The following is a 26,369-nucleotide window of genomic DNA, read 5'->3' as shown; positions in this document are numbered from 1 at the left end:
ATGTTTTATGCCTAAACTTTGTATCATATATTTATATTTTTAGTTTGTACCCACTTTTAATTTGCAACAATTTTTTAAATTTGTAGTATTTTCTTTTTAGTTTTATTTTGTACCCATGTATTAATTTCTTTTAGCGCCTATATTTTTAAAAAATTCATTTGTTCTCATAATTTTTTAATCTTTTATCTGTACCCTAATTTATTTATAATGTACCTATTCTTCTTTATTAATGTACCAATTTGTTTTTTACCACTATGGATACATTCGTTTGCCATTTATTATTTCTTATTGTTAAATAGTTTTTATCCATTTATTCAATCAAAATGTTTGAATTTTTTTTATTGTAACCGTTTCTAATAGTATTATAATGAGGGACTTTAAATTTATAGGATTATAAATCTCATAAAATATCAAACAATTAATGTCAAAACTATAAAAATAAAAATATTAATTGTACTATAATGAGGTGTACAAAGTCAAGGGACTTTGATCAAACTTTGAATATCATTAAGGTTTTAGTCAAAGAATGTTAAGGATTAGGGACCGCATCCAAAGTATCTATACTCACAATTTATGTTATAAGCTTCTTAATTACTTCTCTATTCCTTTATTATTTGTTTTGTTTTGATTATTTTTTTTTTTAGATACATATAGAATCACATAATCTGCTGGTAATTTTGTTGTTTGCAAATTCGGATCATAAGATTAGAATGTATATGCCCTTAGTAAGACAGTGCGCGCAGTTTGCTGATTAGTGGCAGGAGATAGAGTTTAGGCCGGTGGAAGTACGAGATTCAGATATTGTGTGTTTAAGTAACCCTAAATAATAACCAAGAAAGTTCAATTCATGTGTTACAAAAGGAAGTTCAAATCCTTGTTGATATATTATGTTGTTTTTCCATGTTTTGTTAATATATGCATGTTACGTTATTGGGCTGATTTTCGTTTGAATCTTGTATTAACCGTTAAATAAAATTATATAAGCGCTTTTACTAAAGGAAGTAGTTAATACCCAAAAAAGGGAAATAAAATGGTATATAACAAAGAAAATAATTGGCATTAGACGGTATGTGAGTTCGAGTTTAAATTTTCTACACTCATTTAATGTATAAATTTTAAATAGCCTTTCTATCGACACGTGTTAATATAATTGTTTTCAATTTTATTAGGATAAATTACATAAAACTATCTCAATTATTGAATCAACTATAGTTTCATACTCCATCCTTAAAACATTTCAATGTCATACCTTATTTTACGAATTTGTTGTCATATCTTCCGTCAGTTTGTCTGTCAATTCCTCTGTTAAATGTTGACCTGACTTGAGACAGGACACACCCTCTATTAAAAAATTAATTAAATATTAAAAACTAAAAAATAAAATTGTTTAATAATTTTTTTAAATGGGGGACCCACACCTACAACCCCTTATTCGGTTCTTCCCGTGTCCCCCCAACCTTCCTTCACCACCCCACCGCCGCCCTCTCTTCCTCTATCTCCACGCTGATGAGGAGCACCACATCGCCCACCACATTCTTTTTTCCTGAAAGTAACTCCCACCCCTAACATTTTCAGGTGTTTTTCCTTCCTTCTCTTTTCTTCTATTCAATTTCTACCAAACTCCGCGTCCCTTCGCCACATCAAAACCCATAAATCTTCTCCTTTCCCCCCCTTTTTTTATCCCCCAAAAACCCCAACCATGGCCTCTACCAGCTTCTGCAGCTAGTGATCGCCGTCGTCAGATCGGCTGCTCGGCCTCTTCTCCTTCTCTCCGCCTTCGTCCACCGCCGCGGGCGAGAAGCTCAACAACGCCGAGGTCTTCTGGACCACCGATTTCACCGAGCCCGCCGTTAACACCCCAAACCCCCGCCTTAGTCTAACTCGTCGCGTCAATTTCAGAATATTCGCGGTCCTCCCAGAACTTAGTCAATCGGCACAAGTGTTGTACCGAAAGCCGACAATTTCGTCATTGTCGAAGCCCATCCCTTCAATTCCGAGACTTTTTCCATCCCCGTCGGTTCCAAATTCGAGAAAGCTCCAGAACTCGGCCCCGATAATGGTGTTGGTTCTATCCCGGGCGGTGGAGAAGCACCGTAGAAACGATGGTCTGGTTGATGTGGTGGATGAGGGGGACGAGGGAGACGACGAGATGCTGCCGCCGCACGAGCTGGTGGCGAGGGGGTTGGGGGTGTCGGATAGGACGACGTTTTCGGTGTGGTGTTCCTCGTCAACGTGGAGAGGGAAAAGGTAGTGAAGGAAGGTTGGGGGACATGTGAAGAACCGAATAAGGGGTTGTAGGGTGGGCCCCCATTTAAAAAAAATATTAAATTATTATTATTATTTTTTAGTTTTTAATATTTAATTAATTTTTTAATAGAGAATGGGTCCCGTCTCAAGCCACGTCACCATTTAATAAAGGATTGATAGACAAAAGGTATGACATTGAACAAATTCGTAAGATAAGGTATGACATTGAAATGTTTTAAAGATTGAGTATGAAATTGTGATTAACCTTATAATTGAAGTAGTTTTATGTAATTTACTCATTTACTCATTTTATTAAGGAATTGTTATTGGCACTCCAAAGTTATTATTCTACATCCCAAACTTTCTATATTTAGAAGAAAAAAAATACATTTTATAAAAAATGTAGAATGAAATTTTTGAAATGCCAATAACACTTCACTTTCATTATCACTAGCCTCTCTGCACGCACTAACGTGCGTGCGAGAGGCATTTTTGCATCACGGGCGCTACGCGCCCCTAAATGTGTATTGTGTTAGTTTTTTCCATTGTAATTGTTAATGTATATGCTTTAGAAAGTATAGTACCAAGTATGGAGGTGAAGGGTGAAATCTAGAAGATGGCTGCACATAATTGGAAGCAATAAATTTGAAGCTGTTTACGTAAAAATTTTATCACTTACCAAGTTTAACTGTTATTTTAATATTTTAATCTAGAAGATGGCTGCACATAATTGTAATTGTTTTTATATTTTTCCCTTGACTATTATAGTTGAACTGTTATTCCAAGTTTACATAAAAAATTTATCACTTACCGTTCCAGACATATTTCTTTCCTTTTTTTTTTTTGTTTTTTTTTTGTTTTTTTTTTTGTTGGGGTACTTGTTAAAACGTTGGTCACTGTGGTAAATATATACAATCCGAATGTTGAAATTGTTATAGACATAACAGAATTATTAAGTGGATGTTTCCATTGGTAGTACAAAAGGCAATGACAATGTAAGATAACTATTCGTTCAATCTTAATAGATGTGTCTTAATAATTTTTACAAAAATATTCATACAACGTATGAATTTACAAATATATAATTAATAGAGACAAAAAAATAAAAATAAATCATAGTTACCCACCGATGTTGGTCCTATGTCATCTTGGTTTACTTCCGTTTGATTTTGTACTATATTTACTGAGTTCAATCGTGTTTGATAATTGGCACGTCGTCGCATTGAAATTTGAGCCAGCTGTGATGAATTCATAGATTGTCGTCTTTGCCTTTGTTGATTGCTCCTACGATAACTTTGATTTGACTGTTGAAAATTTTGAACATTTGTTTGTCCGAAGTGAATTTCTTCATTGTCGACCGACATTGAGAAATTGCCAAAAAGAATGAATTTTATTTTATTTTTGAAAAAGAAGAAAAAATAAATCATCTCTACAGAAGAGGAATAATACAGATAAGGTAAGAACCTCTGACATATTGCGTCTATCAATTCCCTCCATAGTTGATATGTTGAAGTCCTCTGGAAATCTTAAAACTGAAATTTCAATTTGGATGATTCTTAATAAAGGTAAAATTGAAGGAAAATATGGAAACATAGCATTGAAATTCAACAATGGAAAATGATGCTTACACAAATTAGATCACAGTTAAAAGATTCATGAAATGTACACTATCGAATTGACAGAACACATAACATTGGGGATTTCGAAAAGGAAAAAACAGACTAACACAAACTAATAGGACGGAGCCGAACATATACCACCATAACCAAAATTAAGACAGTAGGCATTAACCCATTTGCAGATCCGATTGAGCTAATTTTCCTGAGCTTCAACCACGGACCCATTCATGAATCCCTAAATTTACCCAAACTTAACAACTTGAAGAATTTAGTACAAAAATTTAACCGAGCAGTAAACTTCGAAAGCAAAAAGAGTTACGAAAACAAATAGAAAACAGAATGGTTAACATACAACAAAATTTGTTGCCTCTAGATTTGCAAGGAAGCAAAATCTTCAGCTGATGCAAAACCTATGTCGTTTGGTTAATCACAAACATTTCTTTTATTAACAATCATCACAAACGCCGACAGAAAAAGACAACTAAAGGACATATTTCTCACCGCAACATATAAATTGAGAAAAAAAATGGAACAAATATAAGTTAGAAAGAGTACAAAGCAAGAAATAATGAAGAGAAATACCTGGAAGGCACTGGAAGAGCAGAAGAAGTAGGATTGCAGTGGCACCACCCACCCTCTCTCGCTCGCCGATTCCTATTCGGTTTAGTGTGCTCTAATAAGCCCAGAAATCTCAACACTCAGACAGAGACAAATTGTAGAAACATATAAGAAAGCAAATATAGGATCCCCAACATCTTACATGGAACTTGTTAGTATCAATGGGTGGACTTCTTCTTATCTGCATAATTTTCGTAAAAAAATAATCAAATTATTTAAACTGAAATGATAAAGAACAACTTTGAAACCAAAACGTACGGATGATTTCTTGCCGCTAGATTTCCAAGGAAGCAAAATCTTCAAACTGTCCTGGATATATAAAAAAATAAAAAGAAGAAGAAGTGGAGTGGTTGTGTGTGCAGAGAGACGAAGAGGGTTAAAACTGATCCCAATCAGAACAACCTGTATGGGAAAAGAAGCAAACAGAGTTTCACCTTTCCCTCGCTAAAATGCTTCCTCTCTTTTCTCCTTCTCCTTCTCTCCAACCCAAAACTGTAAAACACTTCCAGTAAAATCAAATTAAAGAATCAAACCCAAGAACAAAATCACAAAAAAAATGAGAGAAATTCGAAAGGGTAATGGAACCTTAGTTTTTTAAATTGGGAAGTTGGGTACCTGGAGAAGATGGCAATGAAGGCGACGGTTTAAGTCACAAATAGCTTAATCGAAGCAAGATCCAGATGAACAACAAATGGGTAACTGAGATAGAGCGAGAGGAAGATCGGAGCTTACATGAAAGTTGCTGGTGCGGTTGGATGCTGCTCCCTTTTCAGAGCTTCGACTCTGGCAATTGAAATCAAATACAAATTATCATCTCTTTGGGTTATTTCTCCTATTAATACAATAAATACAAAAGCCTGTACTGATGAAACAAATAAAAATAAATAAAAAAATTGAAAAACCAAAAAGTGTATACCTCGGGATTAAATCGGTGGTGGTTTGGAGAGGATAGATAGTTAGATGGGAGGAGCTAGTGACAGGAGGTTCGGCTGGCGGTGGCCGCGGAGGAGGGAGAAAGAGAGGTGGCTGCGGAGGAGGGAGAGAGAGAGAGAGTTAGTGAGAGACGGATCCAGATTCCAGAAAACAGGATCCCGTAGTGGGTTTTAATTCTATCGGCATGGCAAGATAATGGGGTTTCAGTTCGCAAGATAATGGGTTTCAGTTTTTGCAGGGAAGTTTTTTCCTTTTTTATTTTTCGTGTTTTTTTCCCTTTTTTTTCGAAAACTGCCGAACGTGGTTTAAGTTGTGTCTTCCACGTTTGTTGTTTTAAATTTTTTCTACTAAAATTTTATTTCTTAAAAAATGAAATATATTTTTTTTTTGACGAAATTAGCCTTGGGGTTTTTATATGTATTTTTTCTGTCAGTTTTGATTTTTTTGTTTGAGGGGTTTTATAGTCCAGTTTTTTTTTGTGAAGCCTTAAGACACCAAAACAGACTTCTGGCATTCTATTAGTAGAGATAAACTTAATTCGCGATCATTCATAAACTGAAAGGCCGCACACATACAAATAATAGCAAGTGATTTGGTCTGCTGGGCCTCAAAATACTAGAGGACGGCCCAATCACTATCTACCACGTTCGTTTTCGTTTCATGTTTTATTAATAATCTTGTATTCTGATTAATTTCTTGGGCAAAGTTCCTTTCTCCAGCACTGTTTTGGGCAAAAACAGTTGGTAGTTTCCGCCCAAAATTCCGTTAAAGCTTTGGACGAGAGAGTAGAGAGACAGTCCGTTACCGGTCTATGCGTCTTATGAGACACGCAGGCAAACACGGCCTTACCCTCACAAACCCTTCTTTCTTTTACTTTGTCAAAATCTCAGACCAACCCCCAAAAAGCTCTAGCTTTGCTCTTTGATCTTCCATTTCTCACAAGAATTTTGAGAGAGATTTGGGTCTCAGTTTTTGCTCTTTCACTTTTACCACGCCGCTTTCACTTGGTGATCCTTGAAAAGGTAATTTACCAAATTGCAATGCTGGCCACTGTTCATGTATTCGTTATTCCTTACTTTTTGGAATAAAGATTTGAACTTTAGGAAATTTGAAATACTGGGTTCTCCATGTGTCCAATTTTAATGCTGTTATTGGACAAAAGATTTGAAATAATGGAAATTTAAATGTTGGGTTCTGTTTGTGATCGGTTAATTTTTCAGTGATTTGGATTTTTACCCAAGTAATATGATGGAGAAGGCAGACTCTGGGCAGAAGCTGTACACACGAATGAGGCTGTGGGAGTTTCCGGATCAGTATGTTATCGAGCCCACTGATGGCTCTCAGGGATCCTCTTTGGCAATCAGTAGGGTGGATGGCTCTATGCAGCTCATTGGTAGGTTTTCTGTGTGTAAAAGCAACAATCTTGAATTCAGTTCTGGGTTAAATGCTACAGATTTTACTGACATTTGACTGTTTGTTTATTTGTGGCTTCCGGTTTTGCAGAAAAGCTTCCAGATTCCAGCTCCGTTAGGGTTCCTAAGATTCGAACTATTTTTGGTGTGGTTGGGATGCTGAAACTTTTGGCAGGTAACATTGCCTTATTCAAACCAATAAAATTTTCCCGTTTCATATCTTTGTGATTAGGAATATTGGATTTTGTGATGCTTGATACGCCCCAATCTGAGATCCAGGTCCTGACTCTTATTGCATTTCACAGCATACACAAATTAATGCATTTCATAATGTGAAAGCTGATGCTAGGCCGAAGATTTACCAGTTCTGGTATAATTGCAAAATCTAATATAAAAAGAAGCGTTGTAGGATGATAATACACTCTAATATGGTTTTTTTTTTTTTGGTCAATAATATATATGAGAAATTATATAATTCTTTCTGGCACTGGCAGCTTTTCCAATTTGTTGATGTTATTAATTCATTATGTTTCAGGGTCATATTTGATGGTTATAACCGACCGTGAACAGGTCGGTTCTTACTTGGGTCATTCCATCTTTAAAGTTTCATCCTTGAAGGTTTTTCCCTGTGACCATTCTTTGAAGAATTCCCCTGCAGAACAGGTAAATCCTTTGTTGCCCTACCCTTCACCCCTTCTTTGGTCTCCCTTATATGATTGCTTATTGACTCTTTTTCTTTTCCTCTTTTCCTTAATCGAGGAGTGGTTACTGATGTAAATTCTATATTGTTGTACCTTTTTGGCAGAAAAAGATGGAGACTGAGTTTTCTGGGCTGCTAAATATAGCAGAGAAGACTCCTGGTCTTTATTTCTCATATGAGACCAATTTAACACTGAGGTGAAGTGTTATCCGTATTCATTTGTCCCCCTACCCAAGTAGAAACAAGAAGAAGAAGGTTTCATTTAATATTTGAGGCAAACTTGTGCTATTCATTATTATAAAAAATTTGTCTAATTGCAGCACACAGCGATTGCATGATTTGGGCGATGAATCTAAATTGCTTCCACTTTGGAGACAGGTATTCCCTGACTTTGCAGTAACATACTTTTATTATTGTTTTAATTTGAAGTGGCTTGACAATTTAATTAAGACTGAAATTGTTTACTATATTTGCTTGTTCCCAAAGTTATGATAAATTCAAATATCCATGTTTTATGTTTTTATGTTCGTGGTTTCAATCTCATGTCTTCAAATGCTTTTCCACAGGCAGAGCCTAGATTTCTTTGGAACAATTATATGATGGAAGGGATGATAGATAACAAGGTTGGGTCTTTGCTAACTTTTTAGTTTTATCTTTTCCATTTTCTGATGAACTTAATTCCCATTTACTAACTTCTGAGCATTTATATGGTCTTTGATTGCAGCTTGATCCATACCTACTTCCTATTGTTCAAGGGAATATCCTTAATTCGTTCTTCCTTTCAGTTTATTGCCGTTTCTCATGTGTGCTTGCGTGCCTGCACACATGCATACATTTCGTACTTGTGTATTGTTTAGTTTGTTTAGTTTCATTTGTGTGTGTTGGTGTTGGATTTATAAACTGTTTTGTCATTGAGAGGTTCTCCTTAATTGATCATCACGCTTTCATCACTTTCAAGCAGCCATTGGCAAAGATATTATTGATGTTACTCTGATTGCTAGGAGATGCACTAGGCGAAATGGTATTCAAATCTTTCTGCTTTTTCAGTCGTTTATTTATTGCCATGCTCTGTAATTTACAGTTAGCATACACTTGCAGATATATGAATAATAGATGGTGATGTTAGTACTGTACCACCTATGACGCGAACTAATGATTTGGCTATTTAAAAAAAAATTATGTTTGCTTGATCGTAAAAGTGTTTGAGCTGTGGACCAACTACCGTTCATTTCAATAGGTAACGCTGAAATAGGTAGGTTGAATGGATGTTGCATCTGTTCAGTGCAGTAGGAAGTAAAAGGTCCACTGATTTCTGGTGTGCATCTATGTGAATTTTATATGCATTTCCAGCAGAATTATATTCATGCTAAATTTGGGAATGTAGAGGTTATAATATCTTATGCAGTTAGGGGTGCTATATGCATCGGAAATAGGACTTATGTTTTTGTTACTTTAGCCAATAATAATTTTCTTTTCTTGGAAGGTACGCGGATGTGGAGAAGAGGAGCTGATTCTGATGGGTACGTAGCGAACTTTGTCGAAACTGAGCAGATTATGCACTTGAATGGGTTTACTTCATCATTTGTCCAGGTAAAATTGTATAGCTATGCATATGTAATTAAGATATGGACTTTTTGATCACATGGTTTTATTTCTATTTTCCCTGATTAATTGTCCTAAATGGTTTACAGCACCTTCAATGTTTTTTCTGCAGGTTAGGGGGTCAATTCCTTTGCTTTGGGACCAAATTGTTGACTTAACGTATAAGCCCAAGTTCGAAATTGTGCGACTTGAGGAATCTGTGAGTTGCTGGTTTGTTTTTAAATTCTAAGATTCTTTTGCAATCTATCTCCATCTAACTTCTTCTGTACTACATGTTATGCAGCCTCGAGTGGCAGAGCGGCATTTTCTGGATTTAAGAAAAAAGTATGGGGCTGTATTAGCTGTTGATCTTGTCAACACGGTGCGAACTCTATATCCCAATCTTTTTGGAATAATTTATCTGATAATACACATCCAATAGGCATGCTTGTGTACTATCCACATGAATGCATATATGTATATGTATACAATTGTGTATTGTGCATGGGTCGGTGTATTTTTAGGTGTGCACACTTTTAAACTTTTCATTCTTTGACATTCGTATATATGGGCGTGCATACAATTTGGGTGTTACGTCTCATGAATCATGATACTTAATCTTGTCAGCATGGAGGTGAAGGACGCTTGAGTGAGAAATTTGCAAATGCAATGCAGCATATTGTTAGTGATGATCTGAGGTAGAATTTCCTTTCACCTAATTCTTTTTACCCTTCTTTTCTTGTTCCTTGGTATGGATCTATTTTATGTTGAGACCTGCTGAATATTGTAGATATTGGCACTTTGATTTTCACCATATCTGTGGACACGTCCATTTTGAGCGCCTCTCTATCCTTTATGAGCAAATTGTAGATTTCCTCGACAGAAATGGGTATGTTTTCCATCACCCTGTCATAAATATTTAATTCCCTGACATGCACTTGAGTATGTGTTACTTCTTATTCATTTGTTCCTTTCAGACGTCTTTATTTACTTATTGAGTGAAAGTTCTGCAGAAATAGATTAATATAGATACTTGTTTTGCATCCCTACACAGAAATGTAATTTTTGCTTGCTCACCATGATTGAAATATAGGTATCTTCTATTGAATGAAAAGGGCGAGAAAATGAAGGAGCAACTAGGAGTTGTAAGGACCAATTGCATTGATTGCCTAGATCGTACAAATGTTACCCAGGTACGTTAATAATTTGTATATTGTTTCAACATTTTAAGACAATAATAGTTATGCAGGCAAACCCAGACTAGTATTTTATTATCACTTTTTGGTTCTCGTTATAAACTTCTTTTTTTTCTGTTGTTTGTTCACTATCAAGTATTATTTGCTGCAGAGCATGATAGCCCGAAATATGTTGGAATGCCAACTTAGAAGGCTTGGAATTTTTGCTGCTGAAGAAACTATTAGCTCACATCACAATTTAGATGAATGCTTTAGAGTCTGTGAGTACATCCTTTTTCTCTTTTCTTGTACCACCTCTCTCTCTAGCATATAGGGCTTACCATATCTGCGGGTGTTTGTTGCTTCTGATATTATTTCTTTCTTTTTTAACTTTTTTCCCAGTGTGGGCTAATCATGGGGATGATGTAAGCATTCAGTATTCTGGAACTCCTGCTTTGAAGGGGGATTTTGTAAGGTACTTATACATAGATCTGCTCATACATCTAATGCATTCTTACCCTAGAAAATGTGATTCTCTCTTGGAAAGGCGGGGAAAAAGCTTTGAAGGTTTGGGATGTATATTTTGCATGCTACATATATGATGGGACAGCAGTATACTACTGACATAAGAATAAGATACCATGTTTTAGTTTTTAGCTGTGGTAATTTTTGTCTATTTGGCTGGATCTTAGATGTGGACAGCGGACAATGCCAGGGATCGCTAAGGATGGAGTCAGTGCCCTTCTACGATATTATTATAATAACTTTTGCGACGGAACAAAACAGGTTAGTGTGCTTCCTTTTATGTCATCTCTCCTTTTCTCTGTGCTTATGTGTTGGATCTCTTTGTATGAAGTCAATATCATCTCTTCTGCAACTACTTATGTATTGGGTACTTCTTTTTGTATTTTGGTGGAAATGCCTGAAGGATGCAATTGACCTCCTGCAAGGACATTACATTGTCTCGGTCAGCAGAGATATGACACCGTCGTCACAAAAAGGAGGACTTGAGGCTGTTGCTGTAAGTCGAAGCTAGATGTCTATTCAAGTTAGCTTGCTTTGTTTTTTTATTGCCCAACTCTGACCTTTATCAGTGTCTTAACTCACATTATTTTGTTCTGCAGTCATTCCCACTGGCGTTGTTTTTCGTTTTGACGGGGTTCTTTTTTGCGACATTGTCATTGAGGCAAGGTAAATATAAACACGACATGTTGTGACTAAATAGAATTTGCAGAAATCATGGCTTAGATGGTGAAAGGGTGGGACGGGACTGGGATATTGTTGGTTCATTTTCTAGAGAGAAACAATATCGGATTGTCAACATCTTTGCAAATCTGCAATCAAGTGATGTTTTATTTCTTCAATTCTTTTGCAGTTAGGTACGATCTACGGCACTTGTTCTTCTCAAGTATATGGGCAGGTCTAAGTATTGCTTTAGCTGCATTCGTGAGGGCCAATGGGCGTATTTTCTGCAACAGACCTCGTCTACACAAGCCTCGGTCTTGATTCTGGATTGAGAATGTTGTGGCCGATTCAATTTCCTTTGAAGCTTTTACTGCTTGCTTCATGGTAATTTGATTCTTTGATTAGTAACCCAGTCTTTGAAATCTTGATCGGTTATACGCAAAAGTTAATACGACATGTAAACACCTGCTTCTATTGGTAACGACTTGTATTCTTATCATCAATCTTTTTTTGTTTTTTTATTCTGTAAATGCTTGCCCCTTGTTCAAGCTTTTCATAGACATGGTTTAAAAGTTGTAACTTGAAATTTTTTGTATCTTCGCTACGACGATTACAGAGGATTGAAATTTTGATTTCTGTTTCGGTAAATCACATTTATTTTCTTACTTATGCAACATGAAATTACTAAGAAGCTTGAGTTGCATATGGAGGCCAGTAAAGGTGAAATGCAATCTTGTAGACAACGGTTAGGCCCTTGAGATCAACGGGGGACGATGTCACGTAGCCTTGAACAAACAGGAAATCGCCCGTGCCCCCCACAACAGGATGATTGGCGGGCTTCACGTTATGCGTGCCTCCGACTATGGAAACTGAACCAGAGTGGTTCTTCAAGCGCAAAGTGATCTTGGCTACTGAAATGCTCTGAAGCCCATCCAAGCTGGATGTGACTGAAGTTCCTTGAGCTATCCCAACTGCTTTTGAAGATCGGTTGGCTGTGAGAGTCATCGGATCCTGGAAAACAAACACGGTGCCAAAAGGCGTAGTGGTTTGACCGATGCCTGCTCCAGCCACACCATTCACTACAATATATCCGGTTCTGTTTATGGTTTCGTGTTGAAAGAGTGAGAAGTGGAGGGACTTAAGATGATGGTGGTGATGAGAGGTAGAGGCGGCTTTGGTTAGGAGGAGGGTGCAAAGTAGAACCGGAAGAACTGTATCGAATCTCAGAGCATGAGCCATGGCAGTTTTAGCATGAAGAACTTGAAGAACACTGAATTTACATGAAAGACTAGTTCTAGTGTGGAGTCTTATACAATGGGAGAGCTTAAAGTCGCATTTGGTTGATACTACAGATATCTGCCGTCTGATCCAGGGTTTTGATCAAGACCATCCAAAGGGGGATTAGGTTGATACCACAGATATGTGGCTTTTATCACTCCTGTGAATTTTCCAAAAGCAACCATGATTAAAAAGTTGATTTGGATGCTGCGTCATTTTCAAAAGCTACAGCTGCCTTCAACTCTATATATAGTTGCATTGACTGAAAAAAAGATCACAACAATAAAATCGTCGTGGCCCAATCTCCTACTAAGTCCCGATTCTTCTGAACCGCACAGTAGAAGATTGTTACACATGTAACACGAATGGTTTGGGAACAGCACCCACTCGCCAAATATGGCTACACTGTTATACATAATACAATTACCATAGATAGTAAATAGGTCACAAACAGTTCTGCTACCGAATTTCAAGTTAAGAATCCAAGCTTCCAGGGGATTTGTAAGCAATGATCACATGATTTATAAAATCTCTGTGGATTTATAATCGTTACATCTGCTTCCTTTTCTTCTCCAAATAGTAGTGGTTTCTCTGGAAGTTCAGAATTGCCCAAACCAAGTGCCACAAACCCAAATCCGGCCACAGCGCAGCAGGAAAGTACAACAGGCAGTTAGAAGTTTGCCAGAGCAGAAAGTTGCTTAGGCGTGTCTCACCCGAAGTTTGAATCACATTGTTTGGATCAGGTGCCACTGCCATGTAAATGTGCCTCTCAACATCCACTACCTTTACAACAGGAACATTTTGCTACTGCTTCTCACTCTCTTGAACTTCCCCTTCAACATTTTCGACATGATTAACCATTGTATTTTCCTTCTCCCCCTCAACTCTCTCCTTGCAAGCTTCACTGGTGTCTAGTCCTGCTTCTCCATCCAAACCGCCATTGCCACCCCTCGTTCTTTTAATCTGTGCTTGAATTTCGTTCCTTTTCTCGTAGCAGGATTCTTGAACAGCATGCACAATCTCATCACGAGAAGAACAAGCCACACAGATTAAAAGCACGGCCTTGGAATTATTGGCAGTGGCCTTCATTGCCTTTTCAGCAGCATCCCTCACAGACTCATTCAAAAGCTTCAAGTTACCGATAAAGCATACTCGAATGCCATACTGGTTTACAATGCTTTCTCTCTCAAGCAACCCCTCAATCTTCTCCTGCAACAAATCCATCAGAATTTGCACCTCGTCGGATGGCCGCTTGAAATTATCAATGCCGAAGGCATATACCGTCACAAACTTCACTAACAACTCGTAGCAGTACTGGAGAACCGACATGAAAGATAGAAATCCGGCTCTGTGGCCTTCCCCAGCAGGCAGGTTCCTCCTCTTTGCATACCTTCTGTTCCCATCCATGATGAAGGCTATGTGTTCAGGAATGGGGCCCACAGATACAACACTGAACAAGCATTTCCTCAGAAAAGATCCTAAAGCCCCCAACGATTGGCTTGCACCAATAGCACTGCTTTGGCTTGCAACAATGGCACTGTTTTCCTCCATCATATGATCCTGCTGAAGACAAATGAAACATCAGTGAACATGAAACCTTAAACACTCTCCATATATGGAAATAAAGAAAAGAACCCATCATTTACAAATCACTGTTTGACGTGTACGCTTTTAATAACATTTTTTTGTGTATAAGTACTGAACTTTAGTTTCAGCAGTCAAAAGTAATATTGCGTTCCAAGAAATGATCACAAAAAAGCCAAAAAGAAATTCAAAGTTTGAACTTCCTTCTCCTTTGCTCAGTTTTTCTCTGAGCAGCCAAACGCAGAACAAAAAAAAAGGGGGTGTAATATCCACACACCTCATTTTACTTCTCACACACATTTTTAATTTTCGGCATTCGGATCGAATGAATTGAAGAAGATTAACAAACATAAATTATCAAGGGGTGTGTGGGAAGTAAAATGGGATGTGTGGATAATACATCCTAAAAAAAGTTCAAGTAGACAAATCACAATCACACAACACAAGCAAATTGTTGATGAAGACATGTCACAATAAAAAAGAAAAAGTTGTATATATATTCACACATATAATATAATTATACACGAAAATTACTTTTACACATCATTTTTTTCCTTCTACAGACCCTCCTTTAAAACCATGTAACGATTTTCCTTTGCTTATTCAATCCAAAGGCAAAAAGTAAACAGGGTATACACGAGAAGAAAAAATGTGTAGAAATCCCTTTCTGTCGTATAAAGTGCGAAGGACATGAATATATTGATGAATGTGTCGATCAAAGTTGAAGCATTGGCGACCCAATCAAGTTTGAAGAAGCAAGAGAGTTAATTAAGACCTATTTATATAAGAGTTAGTGAGAAATCAAACGAAGGTAGACCAGTGATATAAAAGAACGTTGTGCATCTTCTTTACACATGCGTGAAATCCTCTCATTGTGCATCTGATCAGTTGGTAAGGTTCATCAACTTCATTCAATAAACACTCCCTTTTCAGTTATCAAAGTCACAATACCTGCCGTTAACATTAGCTGCCACTCCCCCCATTTTTCGGTACTATCTAATCTGGTAGCTGACTGTATAGGACAACAAACAAACCCTTGAACTGAATGTGACTATTTTCACAATCTACTTAATATTTCTTTATATATGTAGCAATGGTCCCTCAATTTTAATCTAATTGGAGCAATGATTCCTCAACTAAAAATCCATGATCATTGCCGTCCCTTAACTCATCAAAATATGCAGCTATGGTCATTTTCGTTAACTCCGTCAAAATGACTCAAGTTAGATGGATCATTGCTACAATTGGATTAAAGTTAAGGGACCATTGCCCCAATTGGGTTAAAGTTGAGTGACCATTTCTTCAATTGGATTAAAGTTGAGAAACCATTGCTACAAGTTTTTTCATTTGGTTTTTCATATTTGCCCCTTAATTCAGCCTCATGTGCATGGCACATGACTTATTTTGATAGAAGTTCTAATGGAGTTTACGAAAAGGACTATGATTGCACGTTTGGGTGAGTTAAGGGACCAATGGGCATATATTTTTAATTGAGAGACCATTGCTGCAATTTCCTTTATATTATGCAGTTGTTAATTATGATTAGTGTTATGTGTAACGAGTAATTGATCGACGCATGGAGCTTTGCAGATTACTGATGTGCTTAAGAGTCAAGATCATTGTAATAGAGCTCTGGAAAAAACCATCTAAGCCCACATTATAAATTGCTTTGATGATAGTATGGCTTAACAAGCAATCCTTTAATCCAGCACAAATGGTGATTAATTACAAGAACCAAATTTTTAGGAATTTCAATATATAATTGCTACAATTAAATAAAAATAAATATGAAAATTGACAAAATTAAAGAATGAGATTGTTCAAACATTTTCAATTTGATGTTTGAACATCAACATAAACCTTGTAGTATCGATCGCTATCACATTTTATCTCATTGAGAACTATGAAACCTAGAGTGATATGATCGATGAGGAAGCGACTGTTTATTGGCTCCAAAATTAAAAGTGGCTTGCACAGATGTAAGTTTGGATTGCTTTGGTTGTTCCTTGATTGCTTGAATCTGTTCCAATTGCTCCACAACTTCTTTCATGGAGGGCCGGCTTTTAGGGTCCGGCGCTAGGCACTTATGAGCTATGAGTGCTACCTGCATTACTGCCTCGAAGGCATATTGGCCTTCCATCCGCACATCCAATATGTTTTTAAGCTTTCTTTTGTGTAAGAGAAGTGGTTTAGCCCATTCTGCAAGTTGTTGTTGTTCTCTGGGACGTTGCATATCAAGTGCTCGTAGCCCTGTCAGAATTTCAAGCAACACAACGCCGAATCCATACACATCGCTCTTCACGTACAAATGACCTGTTGGTTTAGGGTATACATATCAGGAATATGTATCAACTAAAAGATCGTACCCAGTGCACAAGGCTCTGCTTTACGCAGGGTCTAGGAGAGGTGAATGTCGGCTAGCCTTACCCCCATTTATGGAGAGGCTGCTCCCAAGTCTCGAACCCGAGACCTACCGCTCATGGGCGAAGGCACTTGCCATCGCACCAAGTGCATATGTATCAGCTGATTTGTGAAAATCAACAAAGGGAATTGTCATATCTAAACTCCAAAAAATCTTCCATTTTTGTTCGAGATTGATTACCTGTTGCAATGTATTCTGGAGCAGCATAACCATATGTTCCCATGATCCTAGTCGTAACATGTGATTCTGCACCTGCTGGCCCCAATTTCGCCAGGCCAAAATCCGAGATTTTTGAATTGAAACTCTGCAGAAATAAAATAGGTGATTAACAAAAAAAAAAGATGGTTTAATTATATCATGTACATGCAGATGCAGCTGTAGCCACATTAACAAGAGTGGATAGTGGATGTGCTCCTCCCTATGCACCCAATTTCGAATTCCTCTCTCGCAGCCATTTGGATTAGTATAGAGTATATATTACATCATGTACAAGCAACAAGGTCCAAATTGGAAGCTAGGTTCCTATATGGTTACAATTGTAGGTTCTTAGAAAGATAATGGAGCATACATAATATAAACTAATATGAGAGAGAAAAGGCTAAAAGAAAAGTACAAACCCAATCAAGCAATATATTTGAGGCCTTAAAATCTCTGTAGATGATTTGTTTTTCTGAACTGTGTAAGAAGGCCAGGCCCCGAGCTGCTCCAATAGCTATTTTTAGTCGTGTGTCCCAAGAAAGAAGTTCGCTGCCCGCGCTCCCTACTCGAAGCAAAAGTTGTAGGGTTAACAATTCAAGCAAAAAAATTTAAGTTTTAAGCTCTATGTTTTCACATTGGCTTCTTACTTCTGAAAAGATGATTCTCCAAACTTCCTTTCTTCATAAACTCATAAACAAGGAGTAGTTCTTCGTCTTCCAAACAGTAACCTAATAGCTTCACGAGGTTCGGATGAGAAAGCCGTCCCAAAAAATTCACTTCTGACTGCATTGTCAAATATGATCAAGGAAAAAGAAACATAATTATTTTAAAAAAAGAAGGATTTATGCTGAAAAGTTATGTAAGAAGAAGAAGTAGGGCTGTGAGTTACGTATGGGAGACTATGAATCAAATTAATAATCAGGATAACAATCACAACGTGGCATTAAAACCACACATTATGTAGCGGTGACAAAAGTGGTGCTCCCCAAACTAATGAAGTGTTGAACTAAAACATACAAGTTCGAATTTCTCAACTTTCAATACCTAAATTTGAATATATTTTATCATAGTTTTTAATTAGAATGCCGCTCATCTAAAAAATATATATATAATAATCAATGCATAGTAAGAAAGTTAATATAATAAATGGTTTTATTATTCTTCAATGCATCGAAACATTTTTATGATAAAACTCTAATCCAGTAAACCAGTGCAGATGATGAATGCAACTTAGGGGCATTTTGACAAAGTTTTCAATCAAATTTTGTTAACAAGGGTAGTAAATATCCTTAATTCGGTTCTGATTCAATGCATGACATTATCTTGGCACGATAAAATTATTTATTTCCCTCGTGACTTTCCCACTATATATCTATGCAATTTCTACACAGATATTCTTCTAAAGTGGGACCGCATCTACTCCTACTGAAGTCCAATGGAATTGAAAAATTAATAAAATGTGAGGCAGCAGGTTTGGCAAATCATGACATGTTATGATTAAAATTTAAAAAGATGCCATCTTTATAAGAAATGGGGGATAAAAAACAAATGGTCCTAATTAATTAAAAATTCCCAATAATGCAATCAAAGTTGAAAAATCTTAATAAAAATAAATAAAATACCTGCCACTCTTGATACCCTTGGACACTTTCTGAGTTCAATTTCTTGATAGCAACCAGCATTCCAGTACCAGATTTTGAAGGCTGAAGGGTTTTCTCATCCACCCAACCTTTGAAAACCCTCCCAAATCCTCCCTCACCAAGCACTTGATCTGACTTGAAATTTCTGGTGGCTGCCTTCAACTCTGTAAAAGTGAAGACTCTCAAGTTTGGTGACTCCAAAATCTGCCCATTGGGTTGTTGTGAATGTAACTCTTTAATTCTGGGGCTCGATGATGCTTCTGAAAATTGACTTCTTCCTCCACTGCTGCTTGTGTTTGAGGATATGTTATTGCTGTGATTTCCAGATGTCCCTAGAAAAACATAACATATGATTAATATGCATGAATCATGTATGAAATTCAATGGCTGTTTTTCCTTTTGACAATACGATATTCTAGATTTTCGAGAGGGTGATTTGAACTTGGTGTACCAGGGTGACTGCCTTGACTAACTGACCTAACATGCATCTGAATAAGAACTTCGATGATCGAATTAATGAAAAAGAAGCAACCCATGTAAGAGCATGCTAAAAGATTATGATCCAAGCATTTCTACTTGAAGAATTGAGATAATTTGTGAAATTTTTAATGACCTTTTTTTTGTTATATATGGTCTAATGTTGGAGCAAACTGTACCTGGAGTTGAAGGTATGTATTTGTTGCGATGAGGATCATCAGGAGATGTCCAGCAATTCCCCATAATTCAATTTTGTCAACTAGAAAAAGATTGGTGTAACTCTGCAAAGGTGGAAAGACAAAAGGAGAAAACTTGAAGGAGGAGAATGGAAGTGGATCGAATTTATGTGGTTGGTTGGCATTTTATTTAGTTGGAATGTTGGACTTTCTGCTCAATTGGGGACTTGCCATGAAACCAACTTGGTTGCTTTTTAATTTTCTATACTCAACTTATTTTGGATTATTCTGGCCATAAAAAAAGGATTAAAACCTTAATCTACATATTTAACTCCAAACCATATGGATTAATTCATTTCATTTTATACTGCATGTAAATCCTTAATTCCATTTAGTCAACTGTTTCTTTTATCCAAAGTTTCAAACCTTTTTTCTTTACTTGTTTGGCATCAATTGTAGCAATAAATATTTAACCAATCATAAAGCGCCATGATATTATCGACGTTCTGTGATAGCAAAATTTCATATATGCATGCAACAACATAGGCATTTTGATCATCGGATTTTTATATATTTACATTGTTACATTCGACCAAAAAATAAAATATCTACAACCATGTCCTAAGCCTTTTTTTTTTTTTTAATTTTTTAGAATAAATTAAAAGCTAAGCATTATTAAAACAAGAAATTGGCAACAAGGGTGGTTTTCAAATATATTTTTAATTGATTAATAATTTTTTGTTTTTATGTTTTTTGTTCTAAAGTTATTTATTACAATTATAAAAAAAAATAGTTTAATTGTTGTAAAATCGACGGTGTGTGTAGTGGAATAAATGAAACAAGACACAAAATTTACGAGATTCCTCTACAGTCAATGTGACTGAAGTATGTCCTCGGGGTAGCAGTAGTACTTTCATTATAATTTAGAATAATAGAAGTACAAAAATAACTCTCTCTATTATCTCCTCTCCTCTTCCTCTCTTTTCTCTTTTCCTCTTCTGTATCTTCTTACTTTCATCCTTAGGTGTGTTGTGTTTCATAAGACTTGCTTTTATTGAAGCAAATCACGAGCAACATAGTGAAAAGCATATTAGTGGAGTCACCTAACATTTCATCCAATAAAGACATATTGAAGTGGATTAGTGGCCAGCCATCTAGTCACCTTTACAATATTAATGATATATTTAGTGGTGAACAAAACTTTAAAAAAGATCAAAGTAGGACATGAGCTTTCAATTTAAAATTTAAAATTTGTCTTCTTCTTTAAGATGATCTAAGCTTCTACCCTGATACGGCTCGTTTATGCTAAAATTTAGAGAGAACCACTGGATTATTATTCTTGTTGACATCGACTCCACTAAATATTCATGTACCATCCCATGGGACATGGCTGCTCAAAATATTGTTTCATGAATTTTTTTTTTTTTTTTTTGTTTATAGAGAAGCTAATTCTGATGCCCATGCGATGTCCTTGCTAATTTAGGCAGTCGGAGAGCGTTGAATTATATTTGGATATATTCATTTTGCTCTCCTTGGCATAAGAAATGGCTTACAATTAGACTCCTTTTCTATTGGTTGATTCAAGTTTTTTTCTCTTCAAAAAAACATAACTTCGAAACTACAAGGGGTTTGTAACTCAAACAATTAAGAACACGTTCATGCATCAATGATTATGTGTGCTTACCATAGACCTATGGTTAAATTAGTGAGAAAAATGCTAAAAAGCAACCTCAGGTCAACAAGACTTCTCACTTTGTAAGAATCAGACTGAGTACATTAAAATCTGAGTCTTTGACTGCTAAAATCTACAAATACATCATAAGTCCATAACAACCTATAGTATTTAGTATTATCTCCTTGATTAGAGAAATGTCAAGGCCCCCTACTGCGTAATTGTGCGTCTCTCGTCATGGGAGTCAAAATGAAAATAAGAAATTAAAGAAGAAAAATAAGACTTTGCATTGCGTATTCTACCCAAAAGTGGAAAGTGACTTTGCATACATGGCCACTCAACTTGCAAAGGTGGCTCATGTCACAACACAATAATCTTTAGATCTTACTCCGCGGAGGACACGCGGACCTCACTGTATACAATCTAATCATGGCTTTAGTGCTGATTTGGAACTCGACAGCATTTGTGCTCGTAAGCCTTGTGAATGCAAATTACGTAAAAGCAGTTGATCAGTGTCCTTTCGAGTTTACCGAGTGAGTGAAACCGAGTCACCATTAAAGCCAAAGCAAAGCTAGAATTAACCTAGACAATTGCAATTGTCAAGTTTTACACACCTTAAGGTAACAGGGGCATGACACGTGGAAAAACCACAAGCTAGCACACGAATCCGGATCCTCGCCGTGAGGATTCATGGGATCCGTGAATCATATCCATTCATCGTATATCGTGAAATTAGAAATCATTTTAAATATTTTTATTTAAAATTAAATACAAACAGTATCTAACAAAAACTGACCATAAGATGTACGATGAACAGACGTAATTTATAGATCCTTAAGATCCTCACCAAAATGATCCGGAGAGGATCCTCTTGGCTAGCACACACTCCCTGCCATAACCCTATATGCCAAAAGGTTAATGCTAGGTAGATTAAAATTCAAAATCAAATTTGCAAACCAAATTATATGTCACAAATAGAAAATAAGTACGTTAATCAACACATAAGTAATAATCCAATCATCATCAATCACATCATTTGATTTACAAAATCTGAGTCTTTGAGCAGAAGTTGACCTAGCCATGGCCTGTGACAACAACGTATGGTTTCAGGTATGAATTCGTGTAAGCCGCATTTTCTGTTTTGATATTTTTTTTTGTTTTGACTTTTTCTGTTTTGACATTTAGGGCAAAGCAAGAAAGTGCAGATGAGTTTAAAATCGTCAAGGGGGGATGAAGGAATGTTTCATGCTTGGAGGACGGAAAGCTAAGATTTTAGAGAGTTTACATGGAAGCATATATACATGAATCCGTGTCACTGGAAGATGAAAGGAAATTCATAACTAGCATGTTTATTTACTCAAAATGAAAAGTCGTGAATCCGGAAATGAGCTCCAAAACCTGAAATGGAAATCGTGGAAATCGGTTAACTAAAGTGTGTTCGCTCACCTAGAAGAGTGTCATCAATTGAGGAAGCCAAAAGTAGGTGAGAATTAATGAGAATGAAATCAAGTTCAACTACCGCCTCCGAATCAAAATCTAATTCACAATGTTTCAAGTATTGGATTACGGTTTGTAATTTATGAGTCACATAAGAAGTCGTGAATCAGAATAATTTCAATACCCGATGAGAAGTTAAAAATCAGAATAATTCTAATATTCAATCTCATAAACTGTAATCGAACCCAATAGCAATACCGGAAACTACAGATAAAATTCATTGGTCTACCAAAAGTAATATCCCAAACTAAAGGGGAGAACTTTAAGCCTTGAACCCCAATGCAAGAAATTCAGAAGTTGAAAGTTATTATTTTGAAATGAGCTCACAAGCTCTCCTAATATTTTGTACAGATGCTTTAATTGGCAGAGGTAGACAGGCCCTGGCTTCTAAGAGCTCTAGCTCTGTGCCGTCTCTTGAAAACATCTTGCCGGAATCTTTTGGTCTCGGTCTTCATCTCCAAGAAGGGTCTCCTCTCTATACTTTCTCTTTCCCTCTCCAGCATTCTTTGCCTCTTTAGAACTGCCAAGGCTGCGGCCTTGTTCTCCTTCTGTTGGACCTCCGTCTCTTCCTGCACAATCACATGTATATATATATTTAAACAACTGCACATAATATAATAGGTGCCAATATATGTGACTGTCTGTGCAAGTACTTCGATACAGCCTACTGCATATTCAGGTCGTCATTCATCTGTTTTACGTGAACTTATTGGCGCTAATTTTCTAGCCATTACAAAGTTATTAAAGTAACAATATCTTTGAGTTTGGGAGATATTCCAATTAGTACAATCATGTCAATGTTCACTAAAATGGAAAGTGAGTGAACATATCAGCAAGGGGAAATAAGACAGACCTGAAGATCACGAATGAGACTGTCAAGCGATTTAATCTTCCTATGTGGCCACCGAGGAATACCAAATTCTCTGCATTTCTTCTTAAGTACTGTGAGTCCAACATTCAGATTTCTCGAAGCTTCCACAATTGGTAGATCAAAATACTTTGCCAGATCTGACAAGGCGATACTTGCTATGCGTCCACTTGGTGCCCTTCTTTTCTTCTCTGCAATACCTGCAGCCTTGCACCTAACCTATGAGATATCAAATTCAAATAATGCAGTGGTATAATACTATAATGGGGAAAACATTGAAGAAAAAAGATTTTTTCAAAAGGAAAGTATTGAATATCGATTTCTATGAAAAGTCCGGTATTTTACTTTCGCATAGATTTACAAATGGATAGTTGTCTTAGGTTATGGTAATAAATGAAACTTTTACGTAGTAGCATTCTTAAGTAAGCTGCTGTGAAGAGAAACTCTAGCTTCAGTTCCATACACTCCAAAGCCAAAGAAGAAAACACCAAAGGATGCGTACTGCATAGAAAGTTGAATTTTTTTACCCTGGCAACAACTGATTCTAAGACTTGTAACCCCGTCACACTTGATTGTGACAAAAATGAATTGAAGAACAGAAAGCAATGTGTGGCAACAATAATAGAAAGCAATGCATCTAACCTGGTGAACTTCTTCCACTTTCTTGATCCTCAGATGATTCAGACATTGTGACGGGGCTAGGAAGAGAGTTCAGATCCAGATCAAGTATCGGCCACCTCCTTGATTTGTGGTGACTATGATTACTCCCTTGGCTTGTTTCCTCCCGTGACCTTTGCAATGATTTTTTGTCATCTGTTTTGCAACTCAACTTGAAAATCATCTGAAGATCATTAGACAACCTTGGAATTGTCTTCAACTTTGGATTTCTGAACGATTAGGATAAAATATTGTTAGAGTTATGAATAAGATTGGAGATACCAAGGAGGTTTGAAACGAACAAAACTTTAGAAAAGGTAGGTATCTGGAGCTGAGTTTGGGATTAGGTTCAGAGCAATTCAGGTTATATCTTCAGCAAAGATCAAATGTTCTACAAAGAAACGTAAAAAAATGGAAAACCGAGGTTTTTCCATAAATGTTTTCATATCCTACGATAATGGATAAGTTATTCTGTTAGAATCAGTTTCGTCACACAAAATCACTAGAGAAAAGGAGGATGATCGTCACTTGATGAAATCCAAAACTCTTTTTGGTAAATTTTAAATAGATGATTCCATATTGAACTGCTAATACTTCAGGGGATGCACATCAAATTCTACAGTAAACCCTCCTGATTAAGTTTGAAAAAGCATAGACGTTACGAGCATATTTCAACAAAAATGAAGTAGCCCACTTAACTATCACTCAGTCTCTTCAAGCCAAGCTGGACAAATTCTAACATAAATCAGGTAAACATGACAGCGCGTGATGCTACTCATAATAACTGATTAGTGACCGAGACGCGCAATCTGAAAGGGGCGTTCTAAGCACCCCTTGTAAAGCATGAAAGTGGCAAGGGGCAAATGCAACAGGGGCGTTTCACACACCCCCTCCTGTAAGTATTTCTCGGGCACTGAAACCCGATAAACTCGGCATCTTTACTCATTTGTCAGTACCTAGTTAACTAGGATTGGCCATGCCTGAAAACGGAAGATAATGCTGCACAAAACCAAAGAGATTCCACCAAATCACCAACTCTTCCAACGGAAAAATGAGGAGACTAGCACCATGAATTTCTTATCCAACCAATATCCTCTACATTTATAGGCCTAAACATCAAGCTAATCATTCTAACGACATGTTACAAATCCGTAATCGGGTAATACTGCAATTAGTACATCTAAAACACAAACACAAACACAAACAACTCCAACTCCAACCAAAAGAACAATTGAACAACACCATGAAAAACATCAAAAACAGAGAGACAACATAAGACTAAATTCGTTAGACTGAAAAGGGTACCTGGAGACTGAAAGAACAGAGGGAATGCATGTAAAATCAGGAGGTGAATTTTCATGAAATGCTAAAATGCAGACCCAGCAGCCATTGACATGCCCTTGGAGCACTTGGGAAGCTGGAAATTTCATCAGTCTCAGAACCGGCTCAGCTGACAGCTCCACATACAACCCATTTTCTCTGAACACAAACTCCCTCTCCACCTCATTTCTCTTCCCCTCATCCAATCCGTACACATGCAAGCTCCTGATCAACTCTGCCAAACACAAAAAAAAACCACTTTGTTCTTCATAAAAACGAAAAACAAACAAAACCCAACAAGCAAAAGAGCAGAAAGATTCAATATCTGGAGAGAAAAGGAAAAAAAATTGGAAAATGGGGATGGTGGGTTTTGATAAACTCACCCTGGTTGATGGTGTTCTTGAAGACCAGAAGAGATCTCAGCAAATGGGGGTCACAGTCAGAGGAATCCATGAAAAGTGAGAGAAGAAGATCATGGTGTTGTGGGCGTGGAAAATATAGGGGAAGGAGTACTAGTGCATTGCTGCTGGTAGTGACAGCTAAAAACGGTGTGAAGAGAGAGAGGGAATGGAGTGAAATGAATGCAAAAACCCAGGCTCTGAATTTGGAACAAGTTTTTAATTTTTATATTTGTAATTTTTTTCAGAGAGTCCTGCCAAGCCAAAGTATTTTTCCTTTTTCTCCTGCTTTCTTTCTTGTTGGCTTTTTTTCTATATCTAGCCACACACACTGCATTACCAAAAAAGGTTTTCCTTTTTTCGTTTTAGATATAGATTACCAATTTAATTTTAGGAAAACTAATGAAGAGACCTTGAAAATTTTAAATTTTAATGAGAATAACAAAATAAGGGGTAAACTAAATAGTACCAACATTGATTTTTTAGTGTAAAAATGTGGTTTTTCATTAAAATAAACAATACTGAGAACTTTTCGTTAAAGTTCCCTTTAATTTTTTCTTTCTATTTCATAATTTCAAGTTTTATTCCATCTTTCTTTTCTGAGATTTATGTTTATTAATTACATAATTTCGAAATTAAACATATTTAACGATAATAAATAGCTTGATGAGTATTACCATCATTTCATATTAGACCTAACATTTGTGTCGTG

General features: G+C 36.6%; 7 protein-coding genes across 7 annotated transcripts; 2 read left to right on the top strand and 5 right to left on the bottom strand.

Annotated features, from left to right (window-relative positions):
* Positions 1 to 1,699: 1,699 nt before the first annotated feature.
* On the top strand, positions 1,700 to 2,261 carry LOC126605263 (uncharacterized). The gene is given in 1 exon segment (XM_050272634.1): positions 1,700 to 2,261. A coding segment is annotated over 1 exon segment (552 nt). The 3' UTR covers positions 2,252 to 2,261.
* A 974-nt stretch (positions 2,262 to 3,235) lies between these two features.
* Positions 3,236 to 5,268, bottom strand: LOC126605838 (uncharacterized). Its single transcript, XM_050273289.1, has 8 exons — positions 5,217 to 5,268; positions 5,070 to 5,099; positions 4,919 to 4,976; positions 4,743 to 4,793; positions 4,627 to 4,665; positions 4,449 to 4,539; positions 3,712 to 3,779; positions 3,236 to 3,592 (listed from the first exon to the last, which is right to left on the bottom strand). Coding segments are annotated over exons 1-8 (435 nt in total). The 5' UTR covers positions 5,219 to 5,268; the 3' UTR covers positions 3,236 to 3,496.
* An 835-nt stretch (positions 5,269 to 6,103) lies between these two features.
* Positions 6,104 to 12,118, top strand: LOC126603548 (phosphoinositide phosphatase SAC7-like). The gene is made up of 21 exons (XM_050270430.1): positions 6,104 to 6,439; positions 6,638 to 6,810; positions 6,921 to 7,004; positions 7,365 to 7,492; positions 7,635 to 7,726; positions 7,850 to 7,907; positions 8,096 to 8,152; positions 8,254 to 8,287; positions 8,470 to 8,550; positions 9,013 to 9,119; positions 9,244 to 9,330; positions 9,415 to 9,492; positions 9,738 to 9,808; positions 9,901 to 9,999; positions 10,204 to 10,303; positions 10,458 to 10,566; positions 10,688 to 10,760; positions 10,978 to 11,071; positions 11,214 to 11,306; positions 11,410 to 11,476; positions 11,661 to 12,118. The coding sequence occupies exons 2-21, from the start codon at positions 6,663 to 6,665 to the stop codon at positions 11,789 to 11,791; spliced, it is 1,791 nt and encodes a 596-aa protein (XP_050126387.1). The 5' UTR covers positions 6,104 to 6,439; positions 6,638 to 6,662; the 3' UTR covers positions 11,792 to 12,118.
* Positions 12,036 to 12,790, bottom strand: LOC126603551 (dirigent protein 19-like). The gene has a single exon (XM_050270433.1). It carries the CDS (start codon positions 12,707 to 12,709, stop codon positions 12,155 to 12,157), a length of 555 nt encoding a protein of 184 aa, XP_050126390.1. The 5' UTR covers positions 12,710 to 12,790; the 3' UTR covers positions 12,036 to 12,154.
* A 246-nt stretch (positions 12,791 to 13,036) lies between these two features.
* LOC126603550 (dehydrodolichyl diphosphate synthase 6-like) lies at positions 13,037 to 14,397 on the bottom strand. Its single transcript, XM_050270432.1, has one exon. The coding sequence runs from the start codon at positions 14,300 to 14,302 to the stop codon at positions 13,553 to 13,555; it is 750 nt and encodes a 249-aa protein (XP_050126389.1). The 5' UTR covers positions 14,303 to 14,397; the 3' UTR covers positions 13,037 to 13,552.
* Positions 14,398 to 16,013: 1,616 nt separating this feature from the next.
* Positions 16,014 to 19,437, bottom strand: LOC126603549 (probable serine/threonine-protein kinase PIX13). The gene is made up of 6 exons (XM_050270431.1): positions 19,249 to 19,437; positions 18,575 to 18,924; positions 17,600 to 17,735; positions 17,372 to 17,514; positions 16,935 to 17,058; positions 16,014 to 16,645 (listed from the first exon to the last, which is right to left on the bottom strand). The coding sequence occupies exons 1-6, from the start codon at positions 19,310 to 19,312 to the stop codon at positions 16,224 to 16,226; spliced, it is 1,239 nt and encodes a 412-aa protein (XP_050126388.1). The 5' UTR covers positions 19,313 to 19,437; the 3' UTR covers positions 16,014 to 16,223.
* Positions 19,438 to 22,549: 3,112 nt separating this feature from the next.
* LOC126603422 (protein RKD5-like) lies at positions 22,550 to 25,905 on the bottom strand. Its single transcript, XM_050270263.1, has 5 exons — positions 25,643 to 25,905; positions 25,245 to 25,494; positions 23,925 to 24,169; positions 23,268 to 23,482; positions 22,550 to 22,983 (listed from the first exon to the last, which is right to left on the bottom strand). The coding sequence occupies exons 1-5, from the start codon at positions 25,710 to 25,712 to the stop codon at positions 22,771 to 22,773; spliced, it is 993 nt and encodes a 330-aa protein (XP_050126220.1). The 5' UTR covers positions 25,713 to 25,905; the 3' UTR covers positions 22,550 to 22,770.
* Between the last annotated feature and the right edge of the window lie 464 nt (positions 25,906 to 26,369).

This window comes from Malus sylvestris, chromosome 15, assembly GCF_916048215.2.
Source record: "Malus sylvestris chromosome 15, drMalSylv7.2, whole genome shotgun sequence".
In the NCBI taxonomy this organism is placed as follows: domain Eukaryota; kingdom Viridiplantae; phylum Streptophyta; class Magnoliopsida; order Rosales; family Rosaceae; genus Malus; species Malus sylvestris.
This window is presented reverse-complemented; position numbering and strand designations above follow the sequence as displayed.

Excerpts from the sequence above, each read along its gene's own strand:
- LOC126603549 (XM_050270431.1), bottom strand. The coding sequence starts at position 19,312 with ATGGGGAATTGCTGGACATCTCCTGATGATCCTCATCGCAACAAATAC. Across the intron at positions 17,515-17,599 it reads GGAGAATCATCTTTTCAGAA|GGAGCGCGGGCAGCGAACTT; the intron begins GTAAGAAGCCAA and ends TGCTTCGAGTAG. Across the intron at positions 16,646-16,934 it reads TCCAGAATACATTGCAACAG|GTCATTTGTACGTGAAGAGC; the intron begins GTAATCAATCTC and ends CTAAACCAACAG.
- LOC126603550 (XM_050270432.1), bottom strand. The coding sequence starts at position 14,302 with ATGATGGAGGAAAACAGTGCCATTGTTGCAAGCCAAAGCAGTGCTATT.
- LOC126603551 (XM_050270433.1), bottom strand. The coding sequence starts at position 12,709 with ATGGCTCATGCTCTGAGATTCGATACAGTTCTTCCGGTTCTACTTTGC.
- LOC126605838 (XM_050273289.1), bottom strand. Across the intron at positions 3,780-4,448 it reads GCTCTTCCAGTGCCTTCCAG|TTTTAAGATTTCCAGAGGAC; the intron begins GTATTTCTCTTC and ends TTGAAATTTCAG. Across the intron at positions 3,593-3,711 it reads ATAGACGCAATATGTCAGAG|AAATTCACTTCGGACAAACA; the intron begins GTTCTTACCTTA and ends TCGACAATGAAG.
- LOC126603422 (XM_050270263.1), bottom strand. The coding sequence starts at position 25,712 with ATGGATTCCTCTGACTGTGACCCCCATTTGCTGAGATCTCTTCTGGTC. Across the intron at positions 24,170-25,244 it reads TCTGTTCTTTCAGTCTCCAG|AAATCCAAAGTTGAAGACAA; the intron begins GTACCCTTTTCA and ends CTAATCGTTCAG. Across the intron at positions 23,483-23,924 it reads AAGTGGAAGAAGTTCACCAG|GTATTGCAGAGAAGAAAAGA; the intron begins GTTAGATGCATT and ends GCAAGGCTGCAG.
- LOC126603548 (XM_050270430.1), top strand. The coding sequence starts at position 6,663 with ATGATGGAGAAGGCAGACTCTGGGCAGAAGCTGTACACACGAATGAGG. Across the intron at positions 8,551-9,012 it reads GAGATGCACTAGGCGAAATG|GTACGCGGATGTGGAGAAGA; the intron begins GTATTCAAATCT and ends TTTTCTTGGAAG. Across the intron at positions 11,307-11,409 it reads GAGGACTTGAGGCTGTTGCT|TCATTCCCACTGGCGTTGTT; the intron begins GTAAGTCGAAGC and ends TTTGTTCTGCAG.